Source organism: Leuresthes tenuis, unplaced genomic scaffold, assembly GCF_036924035.1.
Source record: "Leuresthes tenuis unplaced genomic scaffold, fLeuTen1.0.hap1 SCAF_17, whole genome shotgun sequence".
NCBI lineage: Eukaryota > Metazoa > Chordata > Actinopteri > Atheriniformes > Atherinopsidae > Leuresthes > Leuresthes tenuis.
Genome location: NW_027325371.1, coordinates 23,172,880 through 23,189,515, shown reverse-complemented (window position 1 = coordinate 23,189,515; position 16,636 = coordinate 23,172,880). Strand labels below are relative to the sequence as shown.

Sequence of the window (16,636 nt, the reverse complement as noted above, 5' to 3'; positions counted from 1 at the left end):
ACAGGATGATCAAGGCTTGTATTCTTCAGTAGAGGTGTGATTATAGCATGCTTGAGGGAAACGGGGAAAATTCCAGAGTTATTGCTGATATTTTTCAAGTAATATATAAAGCATTTAAATGCACACTTGGTCAGTTTGGTGGACGTATGATCAAGTGAAGAGGTGCAAGACTTCAGGTGATGGGTTAGCCTAACCCTGACCCTAAAAAGTAAGCTTGAGTGGATCTGGAGCGATTCATCAGTTTTTCAATCAGAGAGAATGAAAAGGCAGAATGATACTGATGATTTTTAATCAGCTGTGAGATGGAAGACTTTCTCGTTGATTTTCTTTCTTTCTTAGAGGATTGAGGGACATTTTACATGTATCAAAATGAATTTGTTCTTTATTTTTTCAAAAATTTCTTTCTGCCTTCCAGCAAATTAGTTTTACTGTCTTGATGTTTCTCCAACATGCGTTTGGTGGTTCGCAGATGTCGACAGTTTTTACTGGACATGAAATTATTATCAGAGAAAATGTCCATCATTCCATCACACGATGCTGTGTTGGTAGTGACTACTTTGAGAACTCACTTATGAACATATCAGCTATATTTGCATTAATATAACGCTTGGAATATTTTTGACAGAAGAAACAGATTACTTTAGAAAATATGCAGTAGTGGTCTGAGATGACAACATCTCGAACATCAACACCTTTGGAAAAGATTAGGTCCAGTGTCTGGGTGGCTCCTTGGACATGTTTGAACTGAATGTGAATGTTGAAATAGTTTGAAATGATAATGCAGTCAAACTTAGTTGTGATTTTAGAAAAAAAGTCATCTCAGTGGAGGAGGAGGGGATGTGGAACTGATCCATCCATTTTCTATACTCGGCAAATCCAATTTGAGGGTCACGGGGGGCTCAAGCTTAACCCAGCAGCAATTGGACAAGAGGCAGAGTGCATCATGCAAACTCCACACAGAAAGGCCCCAGCTGGGATCCAACTACACCACCACAATTGATGACAAGAAAAAACACAAAGTCACGAATAACTTGTGCATACATTTTCCGATCTTCGCCAAACTTCACAGGCTTGCCAGGGACTCTGCCCTGACTGCTTACAAATGCGCATACTAAAACTCACATATAGCGCCACCTGCTGGTGGTTGGAAACGTCACTCTGTTTCCACACCTCGCATATGATCGAACTCCTCCTACAGATTTAATTTTAACGGCCTCAGACTTGGTCAGGACGTGCGCAACTGCCTGATCATTGCTGCTTGCAGCTTTAGTTTTGTATAAGTGAGCTGTATGTCAGCAGCCATAAGCTGGTCCAGCTGCATGATTCTGTAGGAGCTCTGCTGTGTATCTTTGTTCTTATCGTCCATCATTGGTGTGATCTAAACTCGAGGATTTTTTTCAACATGGCAGTTCTCTACTCTCTTGTGCTTCTATTGATTATCTGTATTCTTTAGTCAGTTTCATGTGTCATAGCCTGTTAACCTTTTATCACCCCAGCACGGCTGTGCTTTTCATGTGGATGAAGTCCAGACTGGTGGGGGAAGCACAGGAAAGTTTTGGGCCCATGAGCACTGGGGCATGGATGACCCGGCTGACATCGTCTCCTTCAGTAAAAAGCTTCTGACTGGGGGTTACTACCACAAGGACGAGTTACAGGCTGATAAGGTTTGTCCTTTTTTATGCTTGTCTTTTAACTACACAGGTTCAAGCTCAAAAACAGAAAGCAGCTGCACTCTGAATACATGCTAATGATGTTGTCCTTTGGTGCACTGAGAGAATGTCAGAACAGCTTTTGATCCCTGCTTGAGCGACCTTTCAGCATGCAAGACACATCGTATTATTCACAATATTCAGCAGTTTTCAATACAATCACCATCTGAATATTGTGTGTGTAAATAAAGAATATGACTATTGTATTTGACTACATTATGTTTCATCTGTCTGGAAAAATGGGATGGATAAGATAGACTTTATTGATCCCACACCAGGAACATTTAAGTGAACCACCAGCAGCACACATAAGGAAAAAAATGTAAAAAGTTTACATTCATAATACGTATAGATTGTACTTACATTAAAAGTACACATTTGTATACCTTTTATACAGATCTGTGAAAAACAAGACCATAGTGTGAAAAAGCTTACTGTGTCCATGGGGAGTCAGCTCCGGGGTCTCAGTATGGGTGCTGTGTCCTCCTCATGAGGTGCAGCATAAAGCACATCTGTAATCATCCCAGTGCTCCATCTGGATTTGATGTAAAACAAAGGTTTTGTTACCATGTGTCAGATAAAGCTCATCCTACGTTAACCAGTGTAAATTCTCATGTTACAGTTGACACATTCATGCTTCCCATCACAGACATTGTGAACACATGGTGCAGACATGAGTGTGGTTTAGCTGTAAGACATTGCACATTGTAAGACATGTTAGTTTTGAATCAGACTGGATGTTTACTGTCACATCCTGTAACATATGCACAGCGCTCAATTCTCCAAATCCACTCGCATTCACATTGCTGTTATGGAAGTACTGCACTCAGCTGTGATTTACACACAAACAGTCACACGTTAGCACCTTTCACATAAATATCTTGGGACAAACACTACAGTTACATGAATGGGCTTGGCCTTTGTTCAAGTTTCGAGTCGTTGATAAGATTTCTTCATCTGTGAATGTGCTTGTATTTCTTCCAGCCATACCGAATTTTTAACACATGGATGGGTGACCCATCAAAGAACTTGTTCCTGGCTGAGGTTCTCAATGTGATTCGTAGAGAAAACCTTCTGCATGAAGTGAACCGCTCTGGGAAAGCTTTGCTAAATGGCCTCTATGAGCTGCAGGTACCTGATTTCACCTGATCCAACTTGCATAAGATTCTGTTTATTATTTGTTCAGATTCACAATGCACACATTCCAGTGAAGCCAACTGGCCAGACAACTTTTTGCACATATTTTGGAAAATTAATTCCTTGCAGTCCTTTACCTCATCCTGATTGAGAACATGTTAGGCTGTTAGCTGAGCCATTATGAGTCCATCTACCATGAAACAGTATGGATTTGCTCCAACCCTCCCAGGAGCTGTTTTACACATATTCCCTCTAAAACTGAATCATTATCTTGGTCCAAAATGCCTTATCTTATTCAGACAACCATTGCTATCACTGTGCCAGAATACTTATTTTTGACATAGAAATACATTTGGTTGAAAATGAGTTGTCCCTGAGCAAGCCTCTCAATATCTACTGAAGCAAATGTGCTTTATATTGTTATGGTTAGGAGCATGCTTGGTGTGTTCATGACCTGAATTTGTGAGAACATGACCTACATTCATCTCCTCTGCAGGCTCAGTACCCTGGCATATTGAGCCGAGCTCGAGGACAGGGAACCTTCTGCGCCATTGACATCTGCGATGCTGCGACCCGTGACAGGATCCTGCTGGGTGCCAGAGACAAAGGTAGGCCGGTGACAGATCAACATTCAGTCTATTTTTTATTTGTTTGAGGAATTCATTCATTAACTCTTGAAACCTGTGACGTTTGGGCCGGTGTGAAGCTTTAGTTTAGCATGTGTCCCTGCAGGTTAGCCACTGTTCTGGCAACACAATGAATGTTGCAAAGTTAAGATTCTGTTTGTAACACCAGTAGTCAAGAATAGCTGAAGGGATTAGTAAGCATTTAAAGAAGCTGATGTGTAAATGTGCAAACAGGAACATACATCAGACCACACAACTTCAGCAGAGACTACACCATGACCTACACTTCCAAACCACGAGAAGTGCATGTGTGTGTGATTGGTACAATTCTAAAAAAGTGTAGACATCAGGGGTGTGACGATACACTCCGCTCACGAGAACGAGACGAGATTTTAAGAAAACTACAATGACAAAATGTATGACTGGACTTTTATTTAACCGAGTTGCACGTGCATTTTTAAATGTTTTATAACTCTTTACATGCAAGATGGAAACAGGAGCTTTCAATAAACTTCTTCTTCCACAAATTGAAACTAAAATTTATAAAAGTTAAAATAAAATAAATAAAACATTTCTCTCTTTTTTTCAAGTGCAAACAATATCATGTTCAAAACCAGATCAAAGTTCTACTCTGTCAATACAGAGTGCAAACAGAGCCTGACCAAGTATGTCCCTGACAACTTATCAGTCACTCTGCTGCCACTGATAATTTCCGCCGGGTACACAAAATGCTACCAAACAAATGATTTGAGAGTGGCGGGGAATCTTCAATGGTAATTTTCAACGTCATTCTGGCTGCTTCCCCTCCTTCACCTCCTCTTCTTCTTTTCCTTCTCCTTCTTTAGGTTCTGGCAGGCTAGATGTAGCAAAGGCGCATTACTGCCCCCCCAGGTCACAAATAGAAGTTTGGATAGCTCACAAATCTCATGAGACAGATGTTTAACGTGAAGAGAAATGTTGTTGAGTTTAATTTTGCGAGATGTCGTGGCACGAGATCTCGTCACACCCCTAGTAGACATACTGTAACACTATTTGTCATTGACAGGTGTCCTCCTAGGAGGATGTGGCGAACAATCAATCCGCTTCCGTCCAGCCCTGGTTTTCAAGGAGTATCATGTCCACATCTTCCTCAACATCTTCAATGATATCTTGGCTCAGTATAAATAAGTCCTAATCCCAAAGGAACCTTGCTGAAACTGCACAAACCTGACTTAATCATGAGTGGAGGGAGGAAAATCCCAGTTTGTTGTAACAAGCACAGTGTGTATGTTCGTAAATCCCACAGAATTCCTGTTTAAAGATCCGGGGCCACCAAATGTATCACAGTAGAAACTGGCCATCACCTTAGCCATAAATGAAAACAACTTCTTGTTTTTTGTGCAGTCATAAAGATGCACCCAGTAAACCATTCAGAGCAGGTGCCAGTGGTTTCTTCTGTTAACTTTAGTAAAATGTTGATGTTTCTCTAAAATAACTGTGGAAATTAACTGGATTTATGTTGGTTAGGTATACTGATCAGACAATATGCACCCTGGATGAAGTCATGACAGGCTTCTCATTATGTCAGCAAATCTGGCACACCCTCACTATTCCAGCAACAGAATATAGGCCAGTTTGGCCAAATTCTGTACTTTAGGCATGTAGACTGCACATGACCATTTCCACAATGTAGCACTTTCTAACTCAGACTAAACTGTCATTTCATTCCATATCACATTATTATTTTTGTTGTAGTAGTTCTTTGTGTGCCTTTCTTTTAAGAAAGTATTGTTTTGACATGTACTTCTGTTAAATTAGTGTAAAACAACATGTAAATGTGTTTCTGAATGGTTTGTCCAGCTGGGAAAGGTGGCCACACAACACCAGACTTTATACACTGCTCATCACAAAAAAAAGTTTCACTCTAATCGCCTCACTCGCCTTTAGTTCTGATCACAGCATGTATTCGCTGTGGCATCGTTTCGATAAGCTTCTGCAGTGTCACAGAATTTATTTCCGTCCAGAGTTGCATTAACTTTTCACCAACATCTTGTAGTGATGATGAGAGTCGGGCCGCTGCACAAAGCCTTCTCCAGCCCATCCCAAAGATTCTCAGTGGGGTTAAGGTCTGGACTCTGTGGGGGCCGACCCATGTGTGAAAATGATGTTTCATGCTCCCTGAAGCACTCTTTCACAGTTTGAGCCCGATGAATCTGGGCATTGTCATCTTGGAATATGCCCGTGCCATCAGGGAAGAAAAAATCCACTGATGGAATAACCTGGTCATTCGGTATATTCATGTAGTCAGCTGACCTCATGTTGAGCCCAACACTCTGGAACAGGGTAAATCTGGACTTTTTTAACAATTAGCCTCACTGATTAAATGTTTTCTTAAGGCTGCACAGCAGTTTAGTCCCTATCCCTTCACATTGTGCGTGTGGAAATGCTCGTACTTTCACAAAGCCGTGAGTTCTACTGTTGTTTTACGATTTGATTTCACCAAACGTTTAAGTGATCGCCAATCACGATCAATGAAAATCTTTTCCGACCACATTTTTTCCTCAAAGATGTTGGTTCCCACTATCCTTCCTGTTTTTAATGATGCGTTGGACAGCTTTTAACCCAATTTTGTAGTTCCAGCAATTGTCCTCAGATGTTTTCTTTGCTTGGTGAATGTCAATAATTTGACCCCTCTGACACAGATGAACATCTTTTCCACAACCACAGGATGTGTCTTCAGACATGGTTATTTAAGAAATGAGAAGCTACTCACTGCATCACTTTGGGTTAAATAACTTGTTGCCAGCTGAATCATAATGATCCATGCAGTAGTTATCCAATGGGAGGCTCTAAGCTACTTGATTAGTTAAATCCAGGTCGGGACCTTTTTTTGGACGGGCAGTGTGTGTCTGAATATTTCTGTGATGTCTCAGATTCAGGAGTGTGGAACACAACTAAAAAGGAGCGGAACCCTTAAAGAGATGTCACAGGACAAAATAAATGTAAATAAGACCTTGAATTTCCCAACTACTACTTAAATCTAATGGTTCTGAACAAAGTGTTTGATTCAGCAGGTTCTGGTGCTCATTTGCCAACGTCCTCTCGCTGCCTGCATGTCATCACTGAAGTGATGGTAGTTTGTTGTAAGAAGGCAGGTAGTCATCCTGCTTACAGAATTCTGTTTCTGTATGCATCCATGTAAAAACCTAATAAAACTAAACTTCTGGCTTGCATGTTATTTAATACTGTCAATTAGAACTTTCTATGTAATAATAACGATGTGTGTTGCTCTTCATAAGAATGAATTATCAGCTTGAAATGTTGTAGCCCAAAAAAATGTGAATCTTAAATGGACCATGAAAATGTTATAGATTATTTAGTGCCTGCATGTATATGCTAATATTAATTTTCGAATCAGAGAAGCTGTAGGTAAGCTCAAGTAAAACCATTCACCTGCCTCCTGAGCAGAGTGCAGACATTCTTTGAAAGTCATTTTTTGTTTCTGGTTCTCACTTAAAGACGATGTCATTGAGGTCCTCGGTGGAGACAGAATGCACAAACATTACAGAGGGAGAGTGAAACTGACATGCTGTTTCTGACATGCTGCTTCCGTTATACATTATAATTAGACAAAAGCACAAACATTTGAGGACGTGTTAAACCCCTGATTTCAGCAAACTGTAAACCATGTAGTGCATTCAAGTGAAATGCAACATTGAAAAAAAAAAAAAAACTTTTTCTGGTACTTCCTTCCACTAAAAGCCTTGTTTGGTTATTATAGCATGTTTTTGTCTGCTTTTTACATGTCTTTAGGTTTAAGCTGCTCCAGTAGTCTGTGTGGAGTCCACATGTTCTCCACAGGTTTAAGTTAACAGGTGATCCTAAACTGACTGTAGTGTGTAGGTGAGTGCAAGCTTCACAGCTATCGTATGCTGTGAATGGCTGACAGTCTGCACAGCCTGAGTCAGCATTTATTAAGGATTATTAGGTAGTCCATCCGGATTATCGCTGGCATTGCTTTATGGACTGACAACCCTTCACACCACCTAGCTGTGGTGATCGTTTCTCCCCCACTGGTCACAAGGGACTAAAATGTGAATGAACCTTCTCCACACTTGACAATAGGCTGTTTACTGACACAGAGGTAACATTTCTGATGGAGAACAGTGGCTGATTAGCCTCACTTCTCTCAAAGCATGTGTGTCGCACAGTTTCAAACAACAGCACAAGTCTTACAAAAAGTTTGATTTGTACAACACATCGGATGATTAGCTGTCTGGAAATGTTTTGAAGAGGTTTTAGGAATGTGAACATATTCAGAAATAGTGTTGCCTCATTACCTCTCCCTTACTGTTCCCCCAGGAAAGTTCTGTTTTTACATTCATGCATAAATGTTACGCCACTCTCTGTAAAGTATTAAGTGTATTTCACAGGGTCAGTGTGTGCTGAATGAGAAGTTGAGTTGGATGCTGAACAAGATGAAGGTGATGACGAAGACAGGGCTTGTCTGTGTTGTCAGTCAGTATTACATGGAGGATCTGTAACAGTGTCTTTTGAAAAGATTTGATATTAACTACTTGCACTTGTGATCTGATACAAATTATTATTGATGTAATAATTTTAGATGGCTCTAACTGTTGTTGTCTAAAAATACTGTCAATGTACTGTAATAAATAAATTAGGTTTTGAATAACAGTTGTTTTTATTTACTGTCAGTTTTTTTTTACTTAAAAATCAGACATTTTATGAAACAAATCAATGAGTCATATTAATATTGTCTACTTAACAGCTTGTAGTCTGTACAATAACCCAAACATAAACTGTATGTAATGACAAATTATTAGAGCAAACTTCAAAGGTACATGTCTCAAGAAGTCTTAATTTACAACAAAAAGAAGAACATATTTTCTATTTCTATTCTATTTTATTATGGTAATAGATTAATGAGATCTAAGAAATCTTTTTGCATGGTCTGAGCATGAGCACACATACAAAAAACTCAACCAGATTTGCTTCTTGACTTGATATTTGTGGGTTCATCAGCCAAGTTGTAGCACACCTCAGTCCATTCAGGGTGATCTCTGAGGATTTCAAGCACACCTCTCTCTGCTACACTTCAGCTTTCTCATTTTTTGTTAACTGAGTGTTTTTTTAATTTAATTTGATTTAGTCTTCTATGGATAAAAATAACTCATGCTGCAGCAATACAATTTCCCCCAAATCTTTGGGGATCAATAAAGCATGAATGAATCTAACTGAATTCCAAAAGTAACATTTATCTGATTTGGCCTCAATCTCCACTGTTCAGCTTTGCTTTGATTGTCACAGAGCAGCACGAGCCAGGACGAATCAGGATGAGGTAAAAGACTGCAAGGAATTCATTTTCCAAAATATGTGAAAAACATGCAGCCAGGACACGATCCAGGACACACAGCAAGATGATGCTCCTAAAAGTCCATCACTGGTTCTCTTTTTCAAATCTCGATCATCATGAACCCATCGAGGGAACGGACATAATCAGACATGTGATCCCCATGTTTTGCCACTGAGGGGCAAAAAACAGCTGGCTCAATAACTGCTGATTCTTTGACCAAATAGAATTCAGTTTATTTATATAGCGCTAAATTACAACAAATGTCATCTCAAGGCACTTCAATAATATAGTCCAATTCAAGCCAATTAATTCAATTCACTATAATCAGAATCCAATGAAATCCAATTAATTAATTAGAAACATGTCTTAAATGATGAAGAGCTGTTGAGAAATCCACTTTACCAGCAGATTAGGAAATAATTGATAGGAGTTTTTTGTTAGAACATTCTTAAAAAGTAAAGAGAAGAGAACCAAATTAATTTCCTGCATTCTTATCATTACTTTTTGTAGACAGCTTAATTTTGTTTAGTTGTCAAATCTAGTACCTATGCTTTGCTCAGTGTTCTGCAGGTACTGTAAACTGTGCAGAGCAGAGGAATTTGCGTTGCCAAACTGCCTTCATGGATGATTTTACTCATGATGAATAAACATTCTTTTAACCTTCATTCAAAACTCAGGATTTCCAATCATCAACAAAGTAAGCTGTGCAGAGACAGCTGTTGTTGGCTGTTCTGTTTGCTTCCAGTGTGAGAATAAGCCAGAAGAATAAGAAATCGAAATGTGTTGTCAGCTGACGTTCTCTGTTCCACAGTAATCGTTGAGTAAAGCATGTTGGTAATAACTATAAGAAGACAGCAGTGCGCGTGATGAGAGTGTTACTTTCTTAACCCTCTCTCTCTCCGAACCATAGTTTGGAGCTGGTTTGATATTTTGGCTCTTTGCTGGTTCGTCTACAGTCCGGGCTAAAGTGTGGGAAGGAAGGAGGACAGAGTCTTTCTTGCAAGATCGCACATTTAATTCCTTTTCTTAGGCAGAACACAACACCAGGGGCCTCATGTACAAAAGGTGCGTACGCACAAAAAAGTGGCGTACACACTTTTTCACGTCAACGATCAGATGTATCAAGAGTGAAATGACCGTGGAAATGTGCGGTGCCTCACGCCAATTCAGGGCTGTCGTACGCACTTTTCTACAGCTGTTGATTCTTTGGCAACACTTAGAGGTGATGTTGGGAAACTGTTATAATAAATAAATGTGAACACAATTTGTCCTCAGACTGAGTGATGTGCACATCTGAGAAACATGAACAATTAACACACCCATGTGTCTGCAATTACACGAGTGGATATACAAGCATGCGCAAAGTGTTGCAGTGCATACTATTAAAAACAATGGCTGCTTTAGCGGTATGGGAGGACTTTGTAAATGGTGCAGTTGGAAGAGAGCGTGAGTTCAGAAACTGAGAGGATTTGCTGGCACATGATGACAACTGGCTCATCAGCCGTTTTGAGGGCAGTCCTCCTGGAACTGTGCACAGAGCTACGGCCGGCGTTGGAGCGCAACAGCGAGGAGCCATGCACTGCTTGTGCCACAGGTGACGTGCACACTGGGGCTTAAGCAACCGGGGCATTCCAGAGGGGGGGGGCTGGTTCAACGCACGATTCATACATTCAGTAACAATTATTGGGAACAGACTACAAGCTGGCACTGTGCGCGATGGGTGGCTTCTTGGTGAGTAACTTTATTCGTGTAATTGTCCTAATATTATTCCCCGTGACGTGCACAGAGCATGTGCGCCCCCAATTTCTATCCCGTCTTCACAGCATCATAGTTGGTGGTTAAAGTTAGTAACTTGCTGTTTTTTGCTGGTTAAACGACAGCTTAAGATATTTCTAACAAGCCCCTGATTGTCTCTGTGAGCAAATGTGAATAACCCTGTGCATTAGGTGTGAAATGTCTTAACCAGCCTCACCTTTTCCCCGGCACACTTCTGCACGGGTTACTGTATGAACATGTTTGTTGTAAATGACACAAATACATAGTTATTTACCTTTAATCAGAGGCACCCACAGACCCACACCCACCACCCCTGAGAGAGCAGTGTCACCCACAGTTGTGCTGACTCTCTGTTCAAACAGCCCCCCCCCCCCCCCCCACCTGTTTTGGCCACACTTCGGCGGTGGGAAGCCAGTCTCCGCTTCACATCAGAGAAATAAAAGGATACATTCGATCATACTCATTTTGACAGGTGACCTCTGACCTCTTATCGATCAATCAAATTAATATGACAGGTGACCTTTGTTTGACATCCGTTTGCTGACATCTGAGGATATGACTTTTGACCTCTTATCGATCGATCAAGCTATTTTGACGTGTGACCTTTGTTTGACATAGATTAGCCATCTGTTTAAGAGATCTCTGACATCTAAGGAAGGGGGTGTTTATGGCTAGGGTTAAGAATGGTTACAGCTAAAGTCAGGAGGTTGTGAGAAATATATTAGTTGAATGTTTAAATAAGAGAAAGGGTTAATAGAAAAGGTTAAGTTGTAGAAGCGGTCAGCATTTTAACAGCTTCAAAGACCGGTCCCTGTAAGGTAAAGATGGGAAAATAATTAGATGTGTGGGGGGTCGCAAGAATGCAGCATTGCCAGGATTTGGGTGGGGTGGGGGGTGTTAACAGACATCTGGCTGTCTCTGGCTGCACCATACTGTGACACTGAACGGAGGATGGGTTGTTTATAGCAAATAGAGGTAGGTTTAAATTACATAAAAAAGGTTTCCCTCTTAGTTTGCATACATGTTGTATATGGTATCATGGGCTAATCTACAGAGAATTCACTAATAGAACAGGTTGCCCATAAAGTTTACATCTAGTTCTCGCTCTGACTGATCAGCTCATACTATGAGAGTCAACTGCAGGGGGTCGCAAGAATGCATCATGCTGTGACACTGGGCTGTAGGAGCAAAATGGCCCGGGGTCAATAAGAATCCAAAGTACAGTGTGGTAAACAGTATGTGTCGTTGTCTTAGTTCGCAAGTAAACAAATGAACATATATGATGTTCACTAGGATGCACCATGCTGTGTGGGAATGAGATAACATTTTAAGTCTCGTATGAGCAAGGCTCAGGGTGCCGGAAAGTCTTCCTTTTACCAGGTGTTGCTAGCACTGCCAGGATTTGGGGGGGGGTGTTAACAGACATCTGGCTCTCTCTGGCTGCACCATACTGTGACACTGAACGGTGGATGGGTTGTTTATAGCAAATAGAGGTAGGTTTAAATTACATAAAAAAGGTTTCCCTCTTAGTTTGCATACATGTTGTATATGGTATCATGGGCTAATCTACAGAGAATTCACTAATAGAACAGGTTGCCCATAAAGTTTACATCTAGTTCTCGCTCTGACTGATCAGCTCATACTATGAGAGTCAACTGCAGGGGGTCGCAAGAATGCATCATGCTGTGACACTGGGCTGTAGGAGCAAAATGGCCCAGGGTCAATAAGAATCCAAAGTACAGTGTGGTAAACAGTATGTGTCGTTGTCTTAGTTCGCAAGTAAACAAATTAACATATATGATATTCACTAGGATGCACCATGCTGTGTGGGAAAGAGACAACGTCTTACTTCACAAGTAAACAGAATCAATCTGTTACTAACCGTAGGGTGGATGTAAACTAAGTGTGAAGAGCAAATGGGTTGAAATTAGCACTTCAAGAAATTTTTGAAACACTCCCTTATTTCTATGGAGGGGGGTGTAAGACTATATAAAATGGTTCAGGCATTTACGTCAGGGGCTCAACCGGCAGGATAGGAACCATGGACACAGGTACGCAAAAAGTCTCCTTAAAACTTTAAAAAAAAAAAAACCCAACAACAAACAACTTTTTTAGGACGGAAAACAAGAGCTGACATCCATACACAGCCAACGGCGGTTCTTTGGCACTCTTAGGAGTATTCAACGGTGAGTAAAAAAGATCTGATGATAAACATATGAATGCGTGTATAATTATATTACCACACCATGACAGAGTGCTAATTTCCAGAGTTGGACGCAGAGGATTTGGATGACTTCATATTGACGCAAGCCGATTATGGTAATGTTTTTTTAACTTTAATAACCTTTAACAATTGAAATGTTTCAATGAAATAACATCAGATGTAACTGTTTACAGATTTACTAAACAGTGTGGAGCAAGGCCGAAAAAAGCAGAACCCAGCCGAGTTCGAGGGTGAATTGACTTTAAACGCACCGGGAGGGGGAAACGGACTTTCCCTGAATAAATCCCGGCTACGACGAAGACTGCTCCCTGTACAGCACAATCAGTTTTCAACTGAGTGTCCGAGTGTTAGTACAGAGGACGGACGGCAGGAAACATCGGTTCTACACACACCACCGACTATACCTTACACCCCACGAAAAACACAGCGACCCGAGTCGCCTGTGAGCGGCTACAATACCGATACGGTTGAAGGAGAAGGGGCACGGGCTGTCGGTTTACTAGGCTGCATATCGGCGCAGCTATTAGAGGTGCCGGGCGTTGCTCGCGGGGTGGAAGGACCCCTCGCTAAACAGCCTGATCAGCTGGGTAAGTTTTAAAAAAAAACTCATCACACATTGTTTTTGTTTTCTCACGTGAGCGCGTAAGCGTCATACGTCATCAACACGGATGTGACGCATAGGGAGAGAGTGAGGGTGGGAGGGGTTAAAAGAGCGCAACCTTTTTTCAGTAGAACTCAAGTGGGGTGCCTGTAAAACAAGCCGGTTGATATATTATTACTGCTCTGTCCACTTATCCGTGCTGCATTCAACGGGAGCATTACATGGTAACATCTATGCAAATTTCACATAGTGTATACTTAAGCAAGGTTTTTTTTTTATTTATCTATTTTATGCTATTAAACTGTGTTTCAATTTGACAGAATCTGATGTTATAGTTCCCGTGAGGTCCGTGGTGAAGAATCGGCGGTGCAATAGAGTGCGCAACAGACTGTCGCTTGTCGAAGGGCTAATGAAAGGTACAACCTATTATTATTATTATTATTGTTATTATTCTTCTTCTTCTTCGTGTGAGAGGTGTGGAAGTGGAGCTGAGAGAAAGACTGAGAGTGAAAGCGATTTTCTTACCTTTTTTTCTCTATCTTTGTCTAAATTTGTTTGTTTCATTAGTTGTGTTGGTTTTGAGTCTTTTGTGTAGTGTGTGGAAAGTTTAATTTCGTTTTTTTGTTGTTTTGTTTGGTGTGCTTCCCAGCCTTGCTGGGAGGCCAAAATGGCGTCCGGTGGCTTCTCCATGCTGTCACGGAAGCAAGGCATCAGGGTTGGTGCCGGCTCTCCGTGCAGCGTGGAAGAAGTGGCGCTGGCCGTGGGGCAGGTGATCGGGCACGGCGCAGTTAAGTCTGCTGCCCGCATGAACAAGGCGGTGGTCTTGTTTGTGGAGAAGGTGAAAAGGTTGGTGGATACGGGCATCACCGTGAACGGGATGTTTGAGCCGGTGCTGCCGTTAACGCAGCCGGCCACGAAAGTCACCTTGTCAAACGCCCCCCCTTTCATTAGTGATGAGTTCCTGATAAAGGAACTGTCAAGACACGGAAAGGTAGTTTCACCACTGAGGAAGGTTTTGTCGGGCTGCAAGTCTCCCCTGCTGAGACACGTGGTGTCTCACCGAAGGCAGCTGTACATGATCCTCAACAACGAGGAGGACGTGTTTGACTATCGTTTCCGTGTCCGTGTAGATGAGTTCGAATATATTCTATTCGCGACATCATCGTTTGTCAAGTGCTTTGGGTGTGGTGAGGAGGGACATTTGATCAGGGCCTGTCCCGGCCGCGGTGCTCCGGCCGAGCGGGCGGCTGTCGCCGCTGGACCGGCCGCGGAGCCGGCCGCTCCCGGTAGGCGGTGGGCGGCGGTTGTCGGCGGCCGGCCCGGTCCGGCGGTGCGGCATGCGGCCGCGGCCGATACCGGGGGGGTCTGTGCTGCGGAAGAAACTGCAGGAACTGCAGAGAAACAGCAGGCTGAGGAGACCCAGAGCCAGGCTGGAGGGAACACAGAGGTGAATGGTGAAGTTGGGGGGGATGAAACGGGTGAGGGGAGTGAGGTGGGTAATGTTGGTTGTGAAGTGGATGGGAGACATCCAATGATAAGTGTGTTGGAAGGGGCAGGTGGGGATGTAGGTGTGTTGGAAGAGGTAGGGAATGTAACCGGAGGACTGTGTGAGGAGTCCGCAGTCGCTGACCAACAGTGTGACATAAGTAAAAAACTGGAGACACAAGACACTGAAATACAAGAAAACGAGTTGTGCGAGGAGGGTGCAGTAGCTGAAGCTGAGGAGATGGAGGCCTGTGAGGCTGGGGAGAGTTCTGCTCCTCAGAAAAAGCGCACCAAGAGAAAGAATGTGGTGGTTGTGATGGCCAGCGGTAAGGCTGGACGGCTGGCAGGCACACCGGGTGCTGCAGAAAACAGGCCTGCCTGTCTGTCTGACAGCAGCGACAGCGAGGGGTGCGTGTCTGACGGCAGCAGCGTGCTGTCTCACACCCAGCAGACTGCTGCTCAGATGTATCCTCCTGCCATGCTGAAAGGTTTCCTACAGAAGACCAAAGGCATGAAAGGTCTCATAATAGAGCAGCACTTCCCTGACCTGCAGGGGTTTTATAATTCAGCCAGAACCACGATTAAACAAAGAGCTGATTCAGACCTGACTGAGCAGGAGATATACAGGCTCAGGAAGCAAATGATCAAAGTCAGGAAACAGCTCGGTCTTTAATGTTAAATAAACCACGGATCCTATTTCTATTTATTTTACTGTTTGTGTTCACTGTGCATTTTAACATCATTATGGATGCTTTTAAAATAGCAAGTCTGAATGTCAATGGTGCCCGGGAAGAGAGGAAGAGGGCACTGGTATTTGACACAGCTAGAATGAAGCACATAGATGTTCTGTTTTTACAAGAAACACACAGTGATAATAGAAATGAGGCAGAGTGGAGCAGAGAATGGGAAGGGGAGTTGATCTTAAGCCATCATACCAACCTCAGTGGAGGTGTGGTCTTCCTATTCTCCCGAGAATTTGCTCCAACCTCTGTGGAGGTTCGGCACGTTGTGGAGGGGAGGTGCCTTTTAGTCAAAGCCCACTTTGAGCTTTTTAACGTGGTTTTTATCAATATTTATGCCCCCAACAACGGTACAGAGAGGAAACGCTTCCAAGAGAACTTGAACGATGTTTTAAACAGCTGCAGCTCGGAGGATTTTTTATTCATGGGCGGGGATTTTAACTGTACAGATAATGACATTTTAGACCGCAACCACGCAGAGCCTCATCCAGCATCCCAGCATGCCTTGAGGCAGCTGGTCTCGTCCCATGGCCTGGTGGACGTGTGGAGAAGGATGCACGCAAGCTGCAGACAGTACACATGGTCCCACGTTAGCGAAAACAGAATCTCCTCGGCCAGACTTGATCGCTTTTATGCTTTTAAACACCGAGTCAGTGTCGTCAGGATGTGTAAAATTTTACCGGTTGGTTTTACAGATCACTCTCTGGTTTTATGTAGCGCTTTTATTAGGAATATTTTACCCAAAAGCGCATATTGGCATTTTAACTCTGTTTTAACTGTTGATAAATCTTTCAGGGAGGTTTTAAACTTTTACTGGAATGATTTTAGACAGAGAAAAAGTGAATTTGTCAGTCTGAGGCAGTGGTGGGACCATGGAAAGGTGCAGATTAAACTTCTTTGTCAACAGCACACGCTCAATGTCACACGTGACATTCACAGATCTATCAAAGATCTGGAGACTGATATTGTGGATCTCGAGTGTGAG

The 16,636-nt window shown here is 42.4% G+C and overlaps 2 protein-coding genes across 4 annotated transcripts in view; one reads left to right on the top strand and one right to left on the bottom strand.

The window, feature by feature from the left end:
* Window positions 1-8,144, top strand: part of abat (4-aminobutyrate aminotransferase) — a 43,970-nt gene extending 35,826 nt beyond the window's left edge. For all 3 annotated transcript variants that reach the window (XM_072369720.1, XM_072369721.1, XM_072369719.1), the window contains 4 exons: window positions 1,497-1,664; window positions 2,694-2,840; window positions 3,343-3,454; window positions 4,518-8,144. In XM_072369720.1, the coding sequence (XP_072225821.1) occupies window positions 1,497-1,664; window positions 2,694-2,840; window positions 3,343-3,454; window positions 4,518-4,639 (549 nt within the window). In that variant the 3' untranslated portion in view covers window positions 4,640-8,144. The remainder of the gene's footprint in view (window positions 1-1,496; window positions 1,665-2,693; window positions 2,841-3,342; window positions 3,455-4,517) is intronic.
* cln3 (CLN3 lysosomal/endosomal transmembrane protein, battenin) overlaps window positions 1-16,636 on the bottom strand; it is a 313,824-nt gene that overhangs the window by 124,437 nt on the left and 172,751 nt on the right. The window lies entirely within an intron of this gene.